The 19750-nt window shown below is 38.2% G+C and overlaps 3 protein-coding genes and 1 pseudogene across 7 annotated transcripts in view; 1 reads left to right on the top strand and 3 right to left on the bottom strand.

Annotated features, from left to right (window-relative positions):
• LOC107727777 (cysteine desulfurase, mitochondrial-like) overlaps positions 1-3503 on the bottom strand; it is a 6064-nt gene extending 2561 nt beyond the window's left edge. Inside the window, 6 exon segments of the mRNA XM_016537767.1 lie at positions 2105-2257; positions 2430-2447; positions 2449-2514; positions 2686-2802; positions 2938-3014; positions 3218-3503. Of these exon segments, the coding sequence (XP_016393253.1) occupies positions 2105-2257; positions 2430-2447; positions 2449-2514; positions 2686-2802; positions 2938-3014; positions 3218-3326 (540 nt within the window). The 5' untranslated portion in view covers positions 3327-3503.
• A 1344-nt stretch (positions 3504-4847) lies between these two features.
• On the top strand, positions 4848-5758 carry LOC107727741 (pyruvate dehydrogenase [acetyl-transferring]-phosphatase 1, mitochondrial-like; annotated as a pseudogene).
• A 276-nt stretch (positions 5759-6034) lies between these two features.
• Positions 6035-14179, bottom strand: LOC107727761 (RNA-binding protein 39-like). 4 transcript variants are annotated; one of them, XM_016537741.1, is made up of 16 exons: positions 13921-14177; positions 13307-13372; positions 11936-11985; positions 11651-11839; positions 11202-11267; positions 11044-11097; positions 10831-10948; positions 10585-10737; positions 10361-10498; positions 10209-10274; positions 9877-10081; positions 9682-9762; positions 9473-9593; positions 9278-9383; positions 9104-9182; positions 6035-6687 (listed from the first exon to the last, which is right to left on the bottom strand). In XM_016537741.1, exons 2-16 carry the CDS (start codon positions 13355-13357, stop codon positions 6587-6589), a joined length of 1578 nt encoding a protein of 525 aa, XP_016393227.1. In that variant the 5' UTR covers positions 13358-13372; positions 13921-14177; the 3' UTR covers positions 6035-6586. The 4 variants fall into 4 exon arrangements, with proteins under 4 accessions (XP_016393227.1, XP_016393228.1, XP_016393231.1 ...); XM_016537742.1 differs by lacking the exon at positions 13921-14177 and adding an exon at positions 13078-13138; XM_016537745.1 differs by lacking the exon at positions 11202-11267 and having other exon boundaries at positions 13921-14179.
• A 3456-nt stretch (positions 14180-17635) lies between these two features.
• LOC107727768 (GTP-binding protein REM 1-like) overlaps positions 17636-19750 on the bottom strand; it is a 10113-nt gene continuing 7998 nt past the window's right edge. For both annotated transcript variants that reach the window (XM_016537756.1, XM_016537757.1), the window contains exon 5: positions 17636-18694. In XM_016537756.1, coding sequence (XP_016393242.1) covers positions 18417-18694 — 278 coding nt within the window. In that variant the 3' untranslated portion in view covers positions 17636-18416. The remainder of the gene's footprint in view (positions 18695-19750) is intronic.

Here is a 19750-nt window from a genome sequence, read left to right as displayed (position 1 = left end):
AAAAAAAAAAAAAAAAAATGAAATATGGAAAAAAAAACTATTTTATAAAGGTGAATTTCATGTTTTTTTTTATGTGCCAAAATTAGCCACCAACAGGATCATCAGTGTTGGGAAGGTTACTTTAGAAATGTAATTACAATTACAAGTTACCCTATTTGATATGTAATAAGAAGTGTAACTATTTCAATTACTTCTTTAAAGTAATGTAACTGATTACATTTGATTATTTTGGTGACTCTTCTAAATTTCTCAATATTAATTTTCAAACATTTAAACCAGGCAGGGTTAACCTTACAGAGGTACTCAACACTGATTACTGTTAGGGATGTAACGGTATGAAAATTTCTTATCACGATTATAGTGATCAAAATTAATCACGGTTATCGGTATTATCACGGTATTGTTAAAATGTGCTGGAGATGTTCAAGAAGTACCGACACATAAATCACTTCCCCAAGTTTTATATTTAAAAATCAACAAACAACAAATAAAATGACTTTTTGTTTGCATAATCACTAAAACAATAACATTACCAATGATGTTCGGATTTTAAATGACAACTTGACTGACAACAGTTTAATAGCATGTTGAAATATCTCATGTAAATGTTCAAATAAAGCTTTGAAAAAGTTTCATAAAAAGGTAAACCTCACATTTCAGCCTTTAAACAAAGAAAAGATATGTCAAAATGATAATTGATTAATAAATGATTATATGTATTTTATCTGCTCCATAAATAATTCTAGATAACTTATCTGAATTGTTTAAATGTGTAGAATCCACATAAGCTTGTTTTTCATCAACTGGTCAAAATTTAGGCTACAGTAGGGCATGCAAATGCGGCCAGACAAAAACTGCAAGCAAGCTGAATGTAAATGTAAGTCTCTGTAAATCCACTCGCTTGACAGCAGGTGGCGCTTATGGAAAAGCTGAATTAGAGCTGTTTCCCGTAACCTCCGTGGACAAAACAGTATTGGGATAAGAACACTTCCTTTAGGTATTACATGGAGCGAAGATGAAAACAAAATGCCATCGAATCGTTTCTGAAGACAGTCAGAACCTTCAGAGGTACATTCATATAATTAATTAATTCATATATTCATTTGTATAATTCCCTTAGCACTCTTTTAAAACCTCCCAGCTTTTCCACCCTGTTTTCACTCAAAACGAAACTACTCTGCGTGCTGTGCGCACGTGAGACTGTTACTTATCTGTGCTTTATGCTGGATAGTATTTATTTATCATGAGTTGTTCAAATCGCAGTAATCTAATACATTTTTAATGATAATTAAAAGATGAAACGGTAATACTAACCGTGGGGAATTTTATCATGATTTATCGTCAAACCGGTAATCGTTACATCCCTAATTACTTTCAAAATCCTAAGAATATAAAAATTCAATTTTAAAGCACAGCCTCCACAAAATCTGACTTTAGCACCTCTTTTTTACTTTGAGATCGTTCTGAGGTTAAATACGGATTCAAAATCATAACACGATATAGTTTAATAGCTATGATACTGTTTTTGAAATCAAATCTTTGCACAGCTATGACAGGAAACACTGCCATCTACTAATGCCTTGGGAAAAATAAAGCATATACATAAAACCAAGCAGGAAATAAAACAGTAATCAAATAAGAATGTGTCCTATTCTGTTTCCTAAAATCCTGAAACACTGGTGTTTCATATTTTAGAGCAGTCAATGCAATTTGGGAAAGAAATCAATTAAATCTGTGTTTGTGTGTGTGTGTGTAAATATTCAGATGTAACCCCATTCGTAACTGTTAACATTTTCATAAGTAACTGTAATTTAAATACCATTTTTTCTCAGTAACTGTGTCAGATTACAGGTACATCTATTTTGTAATTAAATTACGTAATTCATTTACATATAACTAGTTTCTTCCCCACACTGATTGCAATCTATAAGAGCATCCATAAAATTACATTACTTCAACCAGTAGAGTTAGTTTGATGCAGGACTACCAATTTGTCAAACAAGGGAGTTGAGTGTATAAAACGTGTTTAGCAATATCGTTTGCTATTCTGATTGGTGCTGTAATTGGCGCGGAAATTGGATGTTTCCCCTTTAAGAAAGCTTACCTTCAAATCAATCAGTCCATTATTTTTCACAGGTAAATATGTTACTTCAAAACCCTCTGCCTCCAGAATTCGGCAAGAGTCCAGCACACACTTGTGCTCAGTCTGGGTGGTGATGATGTGGGTTTTCTTAGCCTTATAAAACCGAGCCACACACTTTAAAAAAGAAAAAAAAACAAGACATAAAAGAACAACCAAGAGATATTTAGTTACTAGCAGTGCCTACTATATAAACTTTACATATTTGTTTATTTAGAATATGTCTAGTCATTTGTGTCCCTGCGTCCCACTTTCTCCTAATCTTGCCTCACAGTAATGACATACTTACTTTGATTGACATATTGTTGGGACTCAGTCGCACCACTGGTGAACACAGTCTCCCTCGGGTCAGCACCAATAAGATCTGCTACTTGCTGAAGAGGAAATAAACATTTGTGCTACCATAAACAGCGCATTTTTGACTTAACCAAAATATTATGCTTCAGTACTCATAAATACAACTCTCAGCTATCTGAGAATGCTAATAATTCAGAGAATGTTCTTGCTTCTCTTATAAATACATGCAAGGAAGTATAAAGACTAACTTTTCTCGCTTTTTCCATTGCGGTCTCGCTCTCCCATCCATAAGCGTGAGTCCTGGAATGTGGGTTCCCGTAGTAATTGACTTGATAGGGAAGCATGGCATCCAAAACCCTTGGGTCCTGGAACATTTTTCAATGAAAACAATGGCATATAAACATCCCAGAAATGTTCTCATGCACTAGATTTACGAGTCTGATTAGTTACTTTATCTACATGGCAGGAGTATAATTAGGATGACTACAGCAGATGGGTACCATGGGTGTGGTGGCCTGAAAGTCCATATACAGCGGTCTCAGTTCATCCTTTTCTAGTTCCCTACTCTTGATCAACTCTGTGGAAAAAGACAGGCATGTTCATCAACATTAAAAGTCATAGTGACTGGAATAAATACAGCCATACTAGAAAGTATTTACATGCCAGCTTGCTAATACTTCTATTAGCACAGCCTTGTAGAGTAACTTACACAAGCTAAATACAACTGCGTCTCTGTTAGTCTCTAGACTAGAGAATTAGATGTACTTATACTGTACCGACCTTTCTGCTTCTGCACAGCGTTGACAGCGCTTTGAGCGAAGCTCAGTCGACGGCTGGAGATCCCACACATGGAACCCAGAAGTTTTCTTGATAGAGTCCCGTTCATCATGTTTATTCAATTACAGTGTTCTCAACATAAACAATGACAGAAATAATGCAGATAGCTTCTTATAAAGCCTTCGTCAACCAAAAGATAAACAAATGTATTACTCGGGCAACTTTAGAGACGACGACATGCCCACTACCTTCACAGGACAGTGTGTCATCAGCCCTCAAAACACACTCCAATGCTTACACAAGACGCACTTAGAGCTGGGGCGGGACGACTGTTATTATAACTGTCATTGGTTATCTGAGTCACTTGTGGGCGGGTTTTTGTGACGTTTACGGAGTTTATTGGTTGAAACCTAAACCTTGCATGTCTTTCTTTTACCGGAAATTGTGAATATGAACCAATACAATGCTGCTCTAACTGGTTCGTTCATCTGTCCTTGGAAATATAAATATCCAGTCCATTTGGAGAAAATCAACAGTGTTTAATGAAAGACATCTTTTTGTCTTTTTTTGTTTATATTATGTTCCCACAAGTAGTGATCGGAAGTCCGAATCATTTCCGCGAACCGGTTCTTTTGAACAGATCGTTTTAAAGAACCGATTCGGTGGTTGTTTGGTTCATTACGTAATTACGTCATCATGTTCTAATATAATCAAATGAAGCTACATAGTTATGAAGAATCATAATGAATTGTTTTTAATTATTAAAAACATAATCGTTGCATAACGAACTTATGCCAAAAAAAATGAGATGAAAATTCACAATTTTACAAAAAAAGCAACTTCTTTAAATTTGATTTCATAATTATGTATTAATATTTCAGTGTAACGTTATGTCATAATGATGACGTTTTGTCATAATCTCGATTTTTTATGTAATAATTATGACATTTGTGTTTTTTAGGGTTCGACGTCCTTAAGTTAAAATTTTCTAATACTGAAATATTTAAAATACTGCCACGAGCAGCAGAAAGACCGCACAAGGTAGGCGCGCTCCCGCGCAAGAATATAAATAGAATGGACTTTGTACTTTTCCATCCCTTGAACATTATTTTAAAACAACGTGGGACGAGGAAGCAGATCTGTGAAATATAAAAAGTCTGGAGAAGTACGTTTACAATATTCACATCGGCTCTAACAGGTATACAATTCCATTTATATCTAGTATTTATTGAAAAATAATAATTTGGTGTCTAGAGAGCCTTTAGTAACAGATGCACTTGCATGCAATCATTTTGTTTTTGCCACTATACAGTATGGCTGAACTGTACTTAGTTATATGTTCATGTATAGGCCTACTTTCTTAGCACAGTAAATCTTGATTGCTTACTTTGGTTTGATTTTTTAAAATTAATTTAACCCAACACATTTACAGGTTCAGAATCCACCAGAACTTCTCTTGGCATAAATGTCTCCAACTTCAGTGCACCACTTTAGACATCTGTGGTCATTACAGAGATGGAAAACAGCAGTGCAGGGATATTTGACTCTACAATCTACAATCTGCACACCAGTCTGCACAAATCCACCAATGATTCTAAACCCCAGAAGAAAATACAATGCCAAAGCAAAAGAGATGTCGCTCACACAAATAAACCATGTTTTAAAGACTAATGAATATAGTTTAAAACCAAATGGCTATGATGGACGTATAACGGGTCAATAAAAGGTTTTGATAGTAATATCCTACCATCAAACTCCCCATGTGAAGACAGATGGAGTGGTGCAACGTGTCTACAGAGCCGAGGCATGCTGTTTATAGAGTGTTTGATGGCCTCTTTTAGTGAACGCCTCTTTTACTACATAGCCGTGTCTCTACTTCCATTGAAGACTTTAACTGAGATAGAGGAGGCAGTGGAGAGTGAACGGCCTGTACTTCCAGTGCTACAATGGCACAAGCATCCCAACGACTATGTTAGCACAGATGCTGGCAAACTATACTTCAATAGCCCGAGGACATACTGGCAGGAGATGATAGATCTGCACGAGGATGATGACAGTGATATACAAACAGCTTTAAGAAACGCTTTCAAGAGGCTGGATAACGATATTTCCTTGGAGGCCCAGGTGGACTTTGGGGTTCCTTTTGCTCATTTCACACCTCTCAGAGTTGCTCTCTCTGGATGCACGGCTTGTGTGGCTCACGTGGACTGAGAAGATCTTCATGTGGCCAATCTGGGTGACAGCAAAGCAGTGCTCGGGGTACAAGGGGATGATGGGAGGTGGTCAGCTCTCACTGTTACCAATGACCACAATGCCCACAACCCAGATGAGATGCAACGGGTTCTTTCAGAGCATCCTGCTTCCGAGCGGAAGACAGTGGTAAAACATGACAGGTTATTGGGCCTGTTGATTCCTTTCAGGGCTTTTGGAGACATGAAGTTCAAGTGGAGCGGTGAGCTCTTGAACCGCATTTACGAGGCACGTCCAGAGCTGCTGATCGGGAACGATTTGATGTTTTGGCAAAAAACTCTGCACGAGATGTGATGCATGGGCAGGTGCATTGTCGTGACCAGTTGCCCATAGCTGCAGCCATTTTCATCTTATTGCATCCCTCATCTCGTATTATTCATAATATATGGCTGGATACTTTCTGGACACACCTCTTTTTTCAGTTTAATTTATACTCATTAACATTAACCAATAAATATAGCAGCAAACCTCAGGAACAAAAAAAAAAAAAAAAGACAGCTCTCTTTTGATTTTTTTTAAAAACAGGAATTCAGTTCAAATGAAATGAGGATAAAAAATGTTTTTGTTATCTTGGCTTTATTTGAAATGAACTTTCATCAAGGACTTTACAAAAATCTAATCTTGATTAGAAAAACAAAATGTTTCTAAACCTTATGGTCTCTAAATGAACAAAAGATTTGTCAGCTATTTAGTTCCCACAGCTCATAGAGCTAAAAAGTTGAATATGTTCATGTCTGATCAAAATTGCAGTTTAAATCTAAGCCATTTATATTGTGTATCTGTCAATATTGTACACCTCCTCGAGTGAGAAACATGCCAATCAGATCTATCACAAAGACGATATATGTTGAAGGGGGAAAAAAAAAATGTACAAACAATAAAAGATCAAAAAGCAAAATTCAACAAGTAGGCTGTACACAGGAAACTTTTTACACCACAGAACTTCTCTCAAAGTCCAAGACCTGTAAGGACACTATGCAAGTGAAACTTTTAACCTTACTGGTTTTGTAACCAACTTAAAAGGAAACAAAACAACTGTGCCACAGCTTGCAGAACTGTTATTATTGTCCAGAAGTTAAAAAGAGCAAGGCTGAAAAAGTTGAGTCTTCCAGGGGTGATTGATCACCGACGACTGGGCATTAGAAGCTGTGTTGCCTGCACTGACTCTGGGAAAAGGTTGTGGTATGTAGGAAGAGGGACATAAGCTGCTGTGATCATTTTACCTGGAAAATAAAATTGAAATGTGAGATGATTCAGGCCATAATACAAACAGTTCTAGACAGAATACATAATACATATTAGGGTTGGGCCGATAGACGATGCCATCATCGATGGCTAATAGACATCACGATGTTGAGCCAGCATCGTGATAAACAACCCCTCCCCTCCACATCCCAATACCGTGTCCGGAAAGAAAATGACGTGTACTACGGAACCCCTAAATTGACCAGATTTAGCCCTACACTTACTCACTTTTATTTGTTCCCCACTAGGGTTGGGCCAATAGACGATGCCATTGTCCATCGCCGATGGCTAATAGACATCACGATGTTGAGCCAGCATCGTGATTCCACCCCCGCAATCCGCCGCATCCCAATACCGTGTTTGGAAAGAAAATGACGTGTACTACGGAACCCCTAAAGAGAATAAATTCGAGATGGGAGGAAAATATATATTTCAATATTTTCTCTAGCAGTTACCTGTATGTCATTGGGCAATTATACTCGGGGCTTAAAAGTTCTCCGGCACCGTGCCGGATCTCCGACGTGCAGCGTTTGGCTGCGGAAAAAAATAGTCCTACATTTAAAAAAAATCTTGTTGATTGATATCACTTTCGAATCAACGACTTTGCCTACCAATGGTATGAGAGGAGCACAGCTTTCACTCTCAACCAAACTAACATTACTAGCCAATCAGAATGTTTTGCTCTTATAAACACGAGACGCGCATAATAGTATCCAATTGCGGAGTCGCAGCTCTGATGAATGGAGGAGCGTGACAAAAAGCTGTCAGGCGCAATGGTCAAAGATGTCCATCTAGCGCATATTTTTATATAGAAAAACTAATTAAAAAGCAGCGGAGCTTTGTAAACAGCTCTCATCTCCATAAGAACGATATGATTGCCAGAACAAATTTACCAGGATTTTTTAAAAGGTCCTGTTCACACATGATCTATTAATGGTAACTTACCGGTAATTTACCAGTACTGTATGTGTGAAAGGGGCTAAACTCTTCCTCTGCATATGCGTTGAGTTTGAATTGCTTAACGTTGATCTGGAAAAACTGTGCATTCTCTCTAGATTTGTAACGTAAATCATTTATAAGGCTTTGCCAACACAGGAAAATACATCAACTTATGTCTAAATATGCCATGTATTGTACATCGCGATTTCAAAATAAAAGTTCCTAAAATATTAAAATTAAATGGATTTAAACATGTAATCACGCTGTAAAGTGAAACGTCACCAGGCCGTTGGCGCCCTCTGCAGGTATTTGTTTTAATACATAATGTACTTAAGTTAAGGTTATGTTTATATTATGTATAGGCATGTGACATTATGTATTTTAACAGTGTTGTTCAATGCAATCATGTAATTTCTTGGTTTTGATATTTTATATTTGAGAATTATTATTGCCTCATCGTTAGTTTATATATAGCCTAAATAGTCATACTAAAGCCTGGTTTTCACTTAGGTCTGTTTCTTACTAAAAAAATCAGATTACTCGGTTATCAGAATAATCAGTAGTTACAGGCCTAGATTAGTTAAAATATTTCTAAATACAACTGCATTGTTTTACTTTTTGTAATTAAAAGACAAATATTTTGTCATTGAAAATTTCTTAAAAATAGTATTAAAATATTGGCACGTTCTAGTGAATCAAGTATCTGTATTTTGTCTCGTAAGCTAAGTGTATTGTCACACCCCTAGTGTCGATAAGTGGTGTTATAGCTCATAATTTTCCAAGTGTATGATACAGCTTTCATTCTTCAGGTCAACTATATATTCATGAAAAAAAAAATCTATTTGAATAAAGAAAGCAATAACTTTGCCATAGTATCCTTTCAGATGTTAAAGTTGCCACAGTCATTGCATGCTTTGCATGTGCTGTGCTGCCCCGCCCCCAGAAAAAAGTTCAGGCTCAGGATTTTTTTTTGCTTTAATCCCTGTATACTGTACATAAATTGCGTGCATCAAGGGAGCCGCTATTATGCCTGGCACTGAAACGGCTTTTGAATGCACAATCTCTTTTTAGTTTCACTTTTGAGATTGGCGATCGCACGTACTCCGTTAGCGGCAGTACTTACCACACATTTTGCAAATCATTCGCCATCGTCCTCAGTCATCTCTCCTTACTCTGTTTATGTGGTGAAATAAACAAAGTGAAATTTTATGTAGCTACTGTAATTTTAACAGGCAACCGTTATTTGTTTTCCGTGCCTTTCTGAATACGGATTCACGCTTCGGGCACACCCCTTAACTCCCCCCCCCCGATGTCATCGTCCATCGCGCTGTTTCACTGTAGACATCATCCGATGCCAATTTTGTAGTCATCGCCCAACCCTAATACTTATCAGAACATTGCTTTAGAATTTAGACAGACAATCCTCAAATCAAGACGTACAGAACTTAGAATTACCTCCAAACCAACGTCCATGTAACGCACTGACTGCAGCCATAGCAGCAGGAATGCTGGGACACTTCACGTAGACATTACCCTGAAATAAATGACAAAGTAAATATTAAATTAGTATATATAAACCTCCACATTTAGTATAGTAATTAATGATAACGTTTAAGGGAAGAAACATACTTCAGCTGATTTCTTGTCCACGTATACGTGTATGACTCCACCGTGTTTGTTGCACTCTTCAATGACATCATCCTGAATCTCAACTTCCCAACCAGGATCATTTTCTCTGCAAGAAAGCAATGCAGTTCAGGCAAAAATGCTCTTTAACAGTACTTTCTCTATATACCTGTAATTTTGCTAACTCCTGCTACTTACGAGTTTGGATTGAACATGTTAGACAGTTGGAAACAGTGTGTTGCAATTGGTTGTGATGGTAGATTCAAAGCTTGGTTCGGGGGCACATTGAGGTTAAAACTCAATCCAGGGTTCATAGCAGCTGAAAAAAAAAAAAAGGGATGTTAATTGAAAACCCCATAGGCCTTATTAAAGGCACATCTACTGAACCTAAAAGTCAAGGTACTGACCAGTAGCTGCAGCCATGGCTACCATGGAGCCACTCATCTGAAGGGCCTGTTGAGCAGCAGGTGGGATCTGCAGACCAGTACCTAACAGATAAAAAATCTAAGATTTTTAATCCCTGTAAAAAAAAATCCCACAAGACATTATTCACTTCATAACAGTATGAAATTTATACAGCAGATCAAAGAGTACATCCTTACCCTCGGCCAGTCTGGCCATCAGCTGAAGTCTACCAGTCGTTCCCAGATCAATTCCGGTCCTTTCCAGCTCATCATTGTCCAGGAAGGAGCTGGCGGTTGAGGCATCAGTGCGCTCCGTCACATGTCCCACTTTCATTGGTCTGCCAGCCAACTCAAAGCCATTAAGCTGTTCCAGAGCCTTCTTAGCACATTCGGCATCAGCAAACTGTGGGGAAAGAGGAAAGCTAATAAGCTCTTGAGAAGATGAATAACTGCTTCTGGAGCTTGACACCAACTACTTGTCTTGTAAAGTCAGAAATTCTGCACCAAAACAACTCGACCACAAAACTTACTGTGATAAAGCCATATCCTTTTGATCGTCCTGTTTCACTGTCCATCATCAGTTGAATACTATCAATCTGTGTGAAAAAGGAAACATCAACATGAATAAAAACAAAGTCATAATATAACATGAAGTGAGGAAAAAATACATGGCAGTATTTACCCTTCCAAACGGCTCGAAGATGCCTCTGAGCATGTCTTCTGTGATGTTAAAATGCAATGAGCCAACATACAGTCTCATAGGTCCAGAACTGCCCTTCTGTAAGTTGTTAGCCAACGCAGCTGCTCTGTTCTTCTCAGCCTGGTCAAACACAATTTATGATTAGATGATAACGTCGACAAGCAAAAATTGTGCAAATGTTTCAACATTCAGAGTGACTATGTTACCTGTGAAGCCTGCACAATGATTGGTACTCCGAGAAGTCTTTGACCAGAAAGGCCAATTGCCAAAGGTACAGAGGTGGCATTCACAAACTCAATGTATGCAATTCCTTTGGATCTTCTGGAGTTTCTATCGGAGATGATTCTCACATCTCGCACCTTTAAAGAAGAACAATAGGAATTAGAGGTGTCAATCCAAATCCAAAGTAGAATAGGCTACCAAGGTAGAACTGTAGATGCACAAACACTGACTTTTCCCACTGCAGAAAAGAATTCTTCCAGGTCTCGTGGTCGGATTCTTGCTGCCAGCTGCATGCAGAACACTGTGCGTGCATCTCTTTCTTCGGGAGTGAGATTATCAATGGGCTGTCTGTTAGCAAAAGACAAAAACAAGCAATGAATTACTATAATCAGCAAAGAATTCAGTTGAGGGAAACGTAATTACCAAGGCTGAAATAAACTTACCTTATAGGGCTTTTGTCTTTCTTGAAAGGACTGCGGCTTTTAGACCTTCTACGGCTGAGAGAGAATTTCTATGAATACTTCTGGAAAGACTTTCCATGTCTGAATCATACACAGAACAAGCAACTACCCACACACAACAAAAATAGTATCATAGAAACCTTAGTTTGATGGCAGGTGGTGGGCCAGTCTTCCCCCTGGGACCACCGTTAAATTTCAGGCCAGAACTGTGATTTAAAAACAAGGTTTTCAAGGTTTTTAATCTCAGTAGCTACGACTACTCACTCTACTACTAATTCTAAATATATACTAAAAGCTTCAATGGGGAACACAAGGGTAAATGTTGTACACATTACAACAAATTCCTTGTTTTGGGGGAAATCTACTCATCTTCTCTGCTGATTCACAACAGACATGTAAATTGGGATGGCAGCTAAACTCCTCTGCATACTTGGTATTCTCTGGAAGACATTTTCTCACTCATCAGGAGCACTGTGGGAACCTTTTACTTCAGGTTAACATGCTCACTATGGTAAAGAGCACTGTTTCTCCGAACTGTGTGGACACTTGACATGAAGATTAAAACCCAAAGCAAAAGATGGCTACGTACAATGGAGCTCTGTAGCGACCACCACGCTCCCTGCTCCTGGAACGGCTGCGGCGTCTCTCCTTGCTGCGGCTGTGCTTCCGATCTTTGCTGCGGCTCCTCCTGCGGTCGTGACTCCTCTTGCGATCGCGACTCCTGCTTCTCTTCTTTTCCCGGCTGCGGCTTCTGCTCCGACTTTTGCTCTTCTTTTTTCTTGCGATTCAAAAAAAATTCAAGTTTAGTAAGTAAAACATTAAGGAAGAGTTTTGTAAGACATAAAATTAACTACAAGGGTTATACAAAACATACTTCTTGCTCCGCTCCTCATGGCCATTGGTACTTAAGGACTTGCTGTCATCCTAAGCAGGGTTGATAGAAGACAGCATGAGGAGGACGGCGAAACATTTCAAGTCGTAAGGATAAAGAAGGGATGGGAACAAAAGAGAATATAATATGATCATTAAATAGGAGTTCATTACAGGGTTTGAGTGGGAGGAAAACAACTACAAGGGGGGCCTTTAGAAAGAAACCAACCACATGGCTGCCAATGTCGTTCTTCCTTACTAGTGCTTGCATTACTTGAGTAAGACGGCCAAAAATTCAAGTGCTAGTGCTATGCTGGGTATGTAAAATAGCATTGCTTTTTTAGACACTTCATTCATTCATTAAGCAGCCCAACATGTTCAGTACCAAGGCTATCTGAGCCTAAGACCCAAAGTGGCAACGCTAGCAGCCAGCCACTAAACGAGCTCCAGTGGTTGATGCCATTCCAGTGATCTTCACCCCATTAGCCTTCGTGGATTGAAAGAGCTCGATGCCACCTCAGTCACACATCTCGCCCTGAAGCAAACAGGGATTCACACGGCTTAGTAATAGCGACTCCCACAGACCATCTAAAGTTGAGTTGTTCTTTTGTAGTTGTTAAAAGGCTAGATTGTTTATAAGATAAATATATCTTACAGTGAACGTTATGACATTTTATGCTGAGCCCCATCATTTCCAGTTTGTAAAACGGCAGAATAACCATTTATAAATACTTGTTAAATGTCAGCAGCATGCATAAATACTTTTTTCACCAAAAGAGATGACATTTATAGAATACTTCAGATTATTTTCAAAGTGATGAATGGAGAATATAGAGACTGTGGATTTTCTTGTGTGTCAACTCCAGGATTTCTGCACTGGGGACATTTTAAGTAGTTTCCTGCAATATATTTATACTGTAAAACATGCAATCTAGTTCTAGCTATTTAGAAAGTAAACTTCCTGATAATAAAAAATATGAAGCTAAGAATACCATGCATACAATAACATGAATACAGTCTCCACAGAGTTTATACCAGCTCTTATGTGCACCCACTGCATTTATTCTGGCGGTACCTATGTATAATTTTGCCTATGTATTTCAACCAAGGGTACCACAGTACATCAATATATTGGGCAATTACTACCTTCATTTTTTTGACAGTTCACACTGGAATTCATGGGAGTAGAGGTGAGATATAGGCAAGTCTACAAAAAGAGATAGATGGGCAATTTATTCATTGAAACCACTATGACAGAAACATTCAAGTTATTGATCTGACAACAAAGACTTAGAGAAAACACGACAGGTTAGCCGTTTCAAATGAAAGCTGTACAGATTCCTGACCGAGTTCATTTATTTGCATAAACGCCCACCTTTTTATAAGGAGCCTCCAACATTGCTTCAATGTCCAAATCATCGGCCATGTTGTTGTTGTTGATCTGCAGACGAGGAAAGCGGTATATTAAGGGACATTTAATGTTTAACCTAAGTACACAAACCTTATTCTGAAATTACAAGACATATATTCGTCTGAACGGTGTCCCAAAATAATAAACTCGGACTGTACATTTCTGCCTTGCGGACATGGATGACTATGAAATGACTGGACGGGGTCATGAAACGCACGTTTAAGCACGTTAGCTTCCTGGCTAACTGTTTTTCTCACACACTATCGCGAACCATCTTTTTATAGATCATATTTTGAACAGCTCTAGACAACATAAGCACATATCACAGACTTATAGGTAGATTTGGATGTTATAAGTCGACACCTTTCGTATTATCAGTAGAGAATCTTAAAGCTTGCTTTGTTAGCACTGGCTAAAGTCGGTTCGTCTTTGCAAACTAGCCAAAACAAACCCACCGTAAACGTCGTAAATACAATAATTTAATACATTTAATATCAATATGATTCTCGTATGATACATAATAAGTTGATATTGGTCAGTAAATAAACAGTAAATAGCCATTAGCCTTTCCGTCTTACCTCAGACACTGCGGCCTACAAAGCTTTACAATCCCGACTCCACAAACGAGCGGTAAAACCCGGGTCTACTGTCCACTTCTGCTGCCGCTGCAACCCCAGTAGATTAATTCGAATCCACACAAACCTAAAAAACACAATTGTATTAAGCCAAAACTTGGTCGTTTGAACTATTACTGACCACAAGGCGAAACGACAAGCTGACTGGCAGCAAACAGCCATTGCGTGACGCGTGCACGTACCGTTATTGTTGCATAAGAGCAACGCGCGAAACCGTCCACCAGAGGGAACTCGTGTCACACACACTGACAACGGAAGTGAGACACGCACAATTGACACACCCTTCTTCTTCTTCTTCTTCTTCTTCTTCTTTCAGGTTTAATGGCGGTTGGCAACTCATCTCAAAGGTGCATTACCGCCACCCACTAGACTGGAGTGTGGGTATTAGACTGACATCAAAGGAGAGGTGGAGAGAGGAAAAAAAACAAAAACAAAAAAAGACACACCCTTCTTCTTCTTCTTTGGTGTTTATTGGCGGTTGGCAACCTAACTGACTGGTGCATTATTGACATATCCTCAAACTTTCTTTTTAATTTTAATCCTTTGGTATTGTTCATTTACGAGTCACACTCGTGTTGTTCGCTGTCAAAACAGACCGGGAGACCATGATCGTATAATATTTTATTTTTGTAAAATTAATGCACAATATTTCATTTCTATAATGTTATGCATCATTTTAGTTCAACATCAAAATTGAATAAAAAATGTAACAAAAATGAAGAAGAACGCTTGATCAGAACCTCTTAGTTGAGTCTTGTGGTCCTCTTAATGTTTTACAGTTTCACTCCTTCACTTCACTCCTGTGTGCTTTTTTATGCATTATGGCTGAAAATTATTAAATTTATTTCACAAGTTCTTAAATCTTTGGTCTGTGTTACAATGTACGTTGAGTGGGTGTGTCTATGGACCTTTTTCACATTTCCGGGTTTCTCAGCAGCTGAAGTCGTCATAGTTGGGTTAACTTGAAGAGCAGTGAGTGGGAGAGTACCACAAATTTATTTTTTGCATTCCCATTTGCTCAAATAGCAAAAGAAAAACTCCACGATGGTGTTTTCATGACTTTGAATACAAGGAAAAAAATTGAGTGTATATATATAGTATATATATGACCCCACATTTTTCTTGGTTTAATCTCATTCTTTCCGTTGACTCTCGCCACCGCTTGCTTGATGTTCTGCTGGCTGCCAACTTTCCGTAATTAGCTCTCTCTCTCCCTGCACTCATAGTGAGGCAGAGTGCAGCCAAATGTAAATCTCTCCAGAGGCTTTCCACAGTATGAACATGACACACATCTGGAGGATGCCAGATTCTTGACACGTTACAAGAACCAGTCAGTGCGACCAGTGCAGGACCATTTGTCTTCTTGTATGCACTTGCCACCTCCTTCGTCTTATTCACTTTTTCCATTCTACACTCCCCCTCTCTCTCTTTCCCTGTTGTGTTAGTTTTTACTGCATGGCTCTGGTGAATGCACTCCCTTTAATCTCATGTCAGATGCTTAATGCACAGTTATTTTTTGGTATTTGGAGAAAACTTCCACTTGTTATGAAAGGAAGAAACAGCCTTGCATGTGTTTCCACCACAAAAATACCTGCTGGGTATGCGCAGAAGTTAATTGTTACTTTGTAAAACAGCTTGGAAGATGAATCATAGTTCAAAGCAGTTTAGAGAATGGTACATCTGAACTGAAGACAGCACCATATGTTGGGTAGTTTCAACATTTTTCAGATGTTAACTATATGTGCATGAAAAAATCCTATTAAATGTACAGAAAGACAACAAAAGCTGTTTATTTGTGTGCGATCTGCATGTACATGTGTGCAGGCTGTATCAGCTGGGGGAAAGGTTGAGTGTGGAGTGAAGCATTCTTTCCATTACCCTGACCAAATCAATGCACTGAGCTCCCAGCCAGAACACCACTTCCCCTCCCCCACTCCAGCGGTGACAAGGGGGCCAGTGGAAAGAGCTGACCCAGGCGCAGCACACTGGCTGGCCTAATTGCAGTTCTGGCCTCCTGCTTCTTTTCTTGGTGCTTGACAGTGGTTGCCCCAGCGCATGTCCTCTCTATATGGATAAATACTCAAGCACATGGACATGGGAGCAACTGTTGCAACAATATATATCCATTGGTTGTTAAAGGAACAGTTCCCCAAAAATGAAAATATGCTTAAAATGTTCTCACCTTCAGGCCATTCAAGTTAAAGATGAGTTTGTTTCTTCATCGGAACAGATTTTAGCATTACATCACTTCATCTCTAACCAATGGATCATCTGCAGTGAATGGGTGCCGTCAGAATGAGAGTCCAAACAGCTGATAAAAATATCACAATAATCAACACACGACTCCAGTCCATCATACATAACATATTTTCAGGTGAAAAGCTGCATTATTGTGATGTGTTTATCAGTTGTTCGGATTCTGACGGCACCCATTCACTGCAGAGGATCCACTGGTGAGAAAGTGATGTAATGCTAAATTTCTCCAAATCTGTTCTGAAGAAACAAACTCATCTACATCTTTGATGGCCTGAGGGTCAGTACGTTTTCAGGTAATTTTCTTTTTTTTCTGGGTGAACTATTCCTTTTAAGGAAATGGTTCACCCAAAAATAGAAATTCCATCATCATGTACTTACCTACATTGTTGTTCCAAACCTGACTTTTATTCTTCTGTGGAACACAAAAGAAGATATTTTGAAAAATGTTTTTGGATACACAATGAAAGTCAGTGGAGTAAAGCAACACTAGACCCTAGCTGACTTTCATTGTGGAACCAACAAGTTATTATTATTATTATTAATTTTTCAAGTTATTTATTGTGTTCTGCAGAAAGAAGAAAATGCAACTCAGGTTCGGAACATTAGGCTGAATAAATGATGACAATTTTATTTTTTGGGTGATCTATGTTTGAGGTATGTGTCAAAAAACCCCCAGCAATTTTGCAGTTGGAGGAATTTCTTTGGGAAGATGGACACAAATCAAATCTAGTCTAAGAGTAAACTTTTCATTGGTGACCCTCAACTGACAGTGTAACTTTATACATGAGGTTTAATCGGCATCTGGGAAAGCCACCATCCACAAACTTGACCTTGACGTCTTTTCAGTGGCATTCTTGGTCATTTTGAGGGCTGGCTTTGGGGTATGCAGAACTTGTCTATATCTACTGTTTTTGTATTATAGCTGAAGATGTTAAGAATGCAAATAGCACCATGAAAAGCCCTCAGTCATTCGACTGTATCCGAGAACAAGGACGATACGGGGTTGTTCAGGACAGCATCCACTTAGATCTGGATATCTGAACAAATCTTTTCACAATAGCAGCAGATTCAAAGTGAGGTCATGGAACACGAGCAAATACTTCCGTTATAAACAGCAGTGCACCTTATGGATAAAACAACATAAACATTTTAAAAAACAATTTAAATCTTTAAAAATAATCAAGTATGGAAGACTTACGACAACGAAATATAACAACTCTTATGTTCTTCTGAAAGACAGACTGGGTGGGAAAAAAACTGAAACTCAGTTCAGATTGGGATTTAATAATAAAAAACATTGAAAGTTATATCTATAATTGTATTTACATATTTCAAACCATTTATTATTATACAAATTTTGGAAATAAATATTTACAAACCAACAACATTAAGTTGTACAAAAAAACATTTCCCCTCCATGTCCAGTACCAAAAAAGTAGACAAAAATACATTGAGAGAAATAGCCTTTAAACCATTATTTTTGTTGTTATTCCTGCAAAAATAGCTGACACCTTTATAATGTTTACTGACCAAATATCTCTTTCAAATAAACTAAACTGTAACAGGCTTATGGAGGATATTCACATGGCCTTTTTAAATGATGATTGACATGTCCATAATATTTTTTGCTTTAACAGAATCAACTTGTAAGAAAAAAAAAAAAAGATTGGTTTTAGCTCTCTCTACTTTAACTTTTCCACTGGGCAGTGCTTTTCTCATAGCTAATGTCTTTCAGTGTATACAAAATTCTTCCTTTGTTAGAAAAAACAATAAGGTGAAATTATCATTTTTAAGGAAAACATATAAACAACAATAAATAATAAATATTGCTTGTTAATTAATGCTATTGCCTATTCAGTTTGTCAAATAAGGCAAACATTGATAAAATGTTCAATACAAAACAAAGTCCACTTAATTGGTGATATATAGTAATAAACCTTTGATTTAATTCAAACATCTATCAAAAATTTTATCTATGGGGTAAGATTAAGAACAATGAGCAAAACCTCAAGATCTTCAGGGGAGTCAATAAAAAAGTTGTTAATGCTAGATTTTGAAATAAATAAATGTGAATTAATGTTCAACTTTAAAAGAAGTCTTATCAGAAAGACAAATCCTCTTTTGTCTTATGAACAGAAAACAAAGAAACCCAGAGCTGAAGGACTAAGAGTGATCTGTGGGTTTCACAGCACTGCAAGGTCATGACAGGACTTGGAGCGCACTTTCAGGGCCATCTTCTTGTTGTTCTTGGCTACAAGTCGATCTAGGAAGCGTCTTGCTTTCTTGGTGATGCTCTCTTTTCGCTTGTAGATGGAGCGTCGGCGCTCATTGATCTCTTTGCTGTCTCTCCGCAGTCGGATCTGCCTCACAATGCCCTCAAAGAGCTCGTGAACGTTGTGGTGGAGAGAGGCAGAGGTTTCTATGAACTTGCAGTCAAATACCACCGCACAAGCCCGACCCTCTGCCACAGAAGACCAGGATTGTGTAAAACCAAACCCGTCACAAGGCTTTGAAGGCTTATGCATCTGCACCATGTCAAACAATTGTGCATTCATGAGTTAGACTGTGATATACCCTACCATTCAAAGTTTGGCGTAAGATTTTAAAATGTTTTTAAAAGAAGTCTCTTATGCTCAGCAAGGTTGCATTTATTTGATTAAAGGGGTCATATGATGCGATTTCATGTTTTCCTTTGTCTTTGGAATGTTAAAGTGGTCACATGACGTTGCTAAAAAGAACATTATGTTGTGTATTTGGTGTAATGCAATGTGTTTATGTGGTTTAAGGTAAAAAAAAAAAACATTATTTTCCACATAATGTACATTATTGTTGCTCCTCTATGCCCCGCCTTTCTGAAATGCGTCGATTTTTACAAAGCTCATCGTTCTGAAAAGCGAGGTGTACGCTGATTGGCCAGCTATCCAGTGCGTTGTGATTGGCCGAATACCTCAAGCGTGTGACGGAAATGTTACGCCCCTTAACACTAGGGATGTAACGATTCACTTAAGTCACGATTCGATTCGATTCACGGTTTTGATTTCACGATTCGATTTGCGATTTTTTTTACAAAATTAGATTTAGGACACATTATAAATAAAATTTGTCCTTTTATTATTGCTTGGACAAAATGCTGCACTGCATTATACAGAGGCAAGATGAAAAGAAATAATACCATCTAAACTTTTCTAAAGACAGTAAGTTCCCCTCACATACGTTCATATAAACTCCTACCCCTAATTGAATCGCGATTTGTTTAGCATCTCAACCAATTTGAATCGTCACATATTTAAATCGATTTTCAACCGGCTCACAGTTAATCGTTACATCCCTACTTAACACACTGTGATGCCGTCTCCCAGCACGGCGAAACAAAACCAATAAAACCCATTACAAACGAGGCATTTGTTGCATCCAGTGGGGACATAATTACTGATTATAATGACTTATACTGTGTTTTTACGCGTTGCGTTGTGTATCGCGCCGCATAAACATAAAACCATGTCTGCATTTGTGATCG

This window comes from Sinocyclocheilus rhinocerous, unplaced genomic scaffold (genome assembly GCF_001515625.1).
Source record: "Sinocyclocheilus rhinocerous isolate Xijiao unplaced genomic scaffold, SAMN03320098_v1.1 scaffold576, whole genome shotgun sequence".
Lineage (NCBI taxonomy): Eukaryota > Metazoa > Chordata > Actinopteri > Cypriniformes > Cyprinidae > Sinocyclocheilus > Sinocyclocheilus rhinocerous.
Note: the sequence above shows the minus strand (reverse complement) of the source record. Positions and strands in the feature narration are given on the sequence as shown.

Coding starts and splice junctions, on each gene's coding strand:
- LOC107727761 (XM_016537741.1), bottom strand. CDS start 13,357: ATGGCCGATGATTTGGACATTGAAGCAATGTTGGAGGCTCCTTATAAA. Junction 11,840..11,935: donor CATGAGGAGCGGAGCAAGAA/GTATGTTTTGTA, acceptor TTGAATCGCAAG/AAAAAAGAAGAGCAAAAGTC. Junction 10,738..10,830: donor TCTTTTCTGCAGTGGGAAAA/GTCAGTGTTTGT, acceptor TCTTCTTTAAAG/GTGCGAGATGTGAGAATCAT.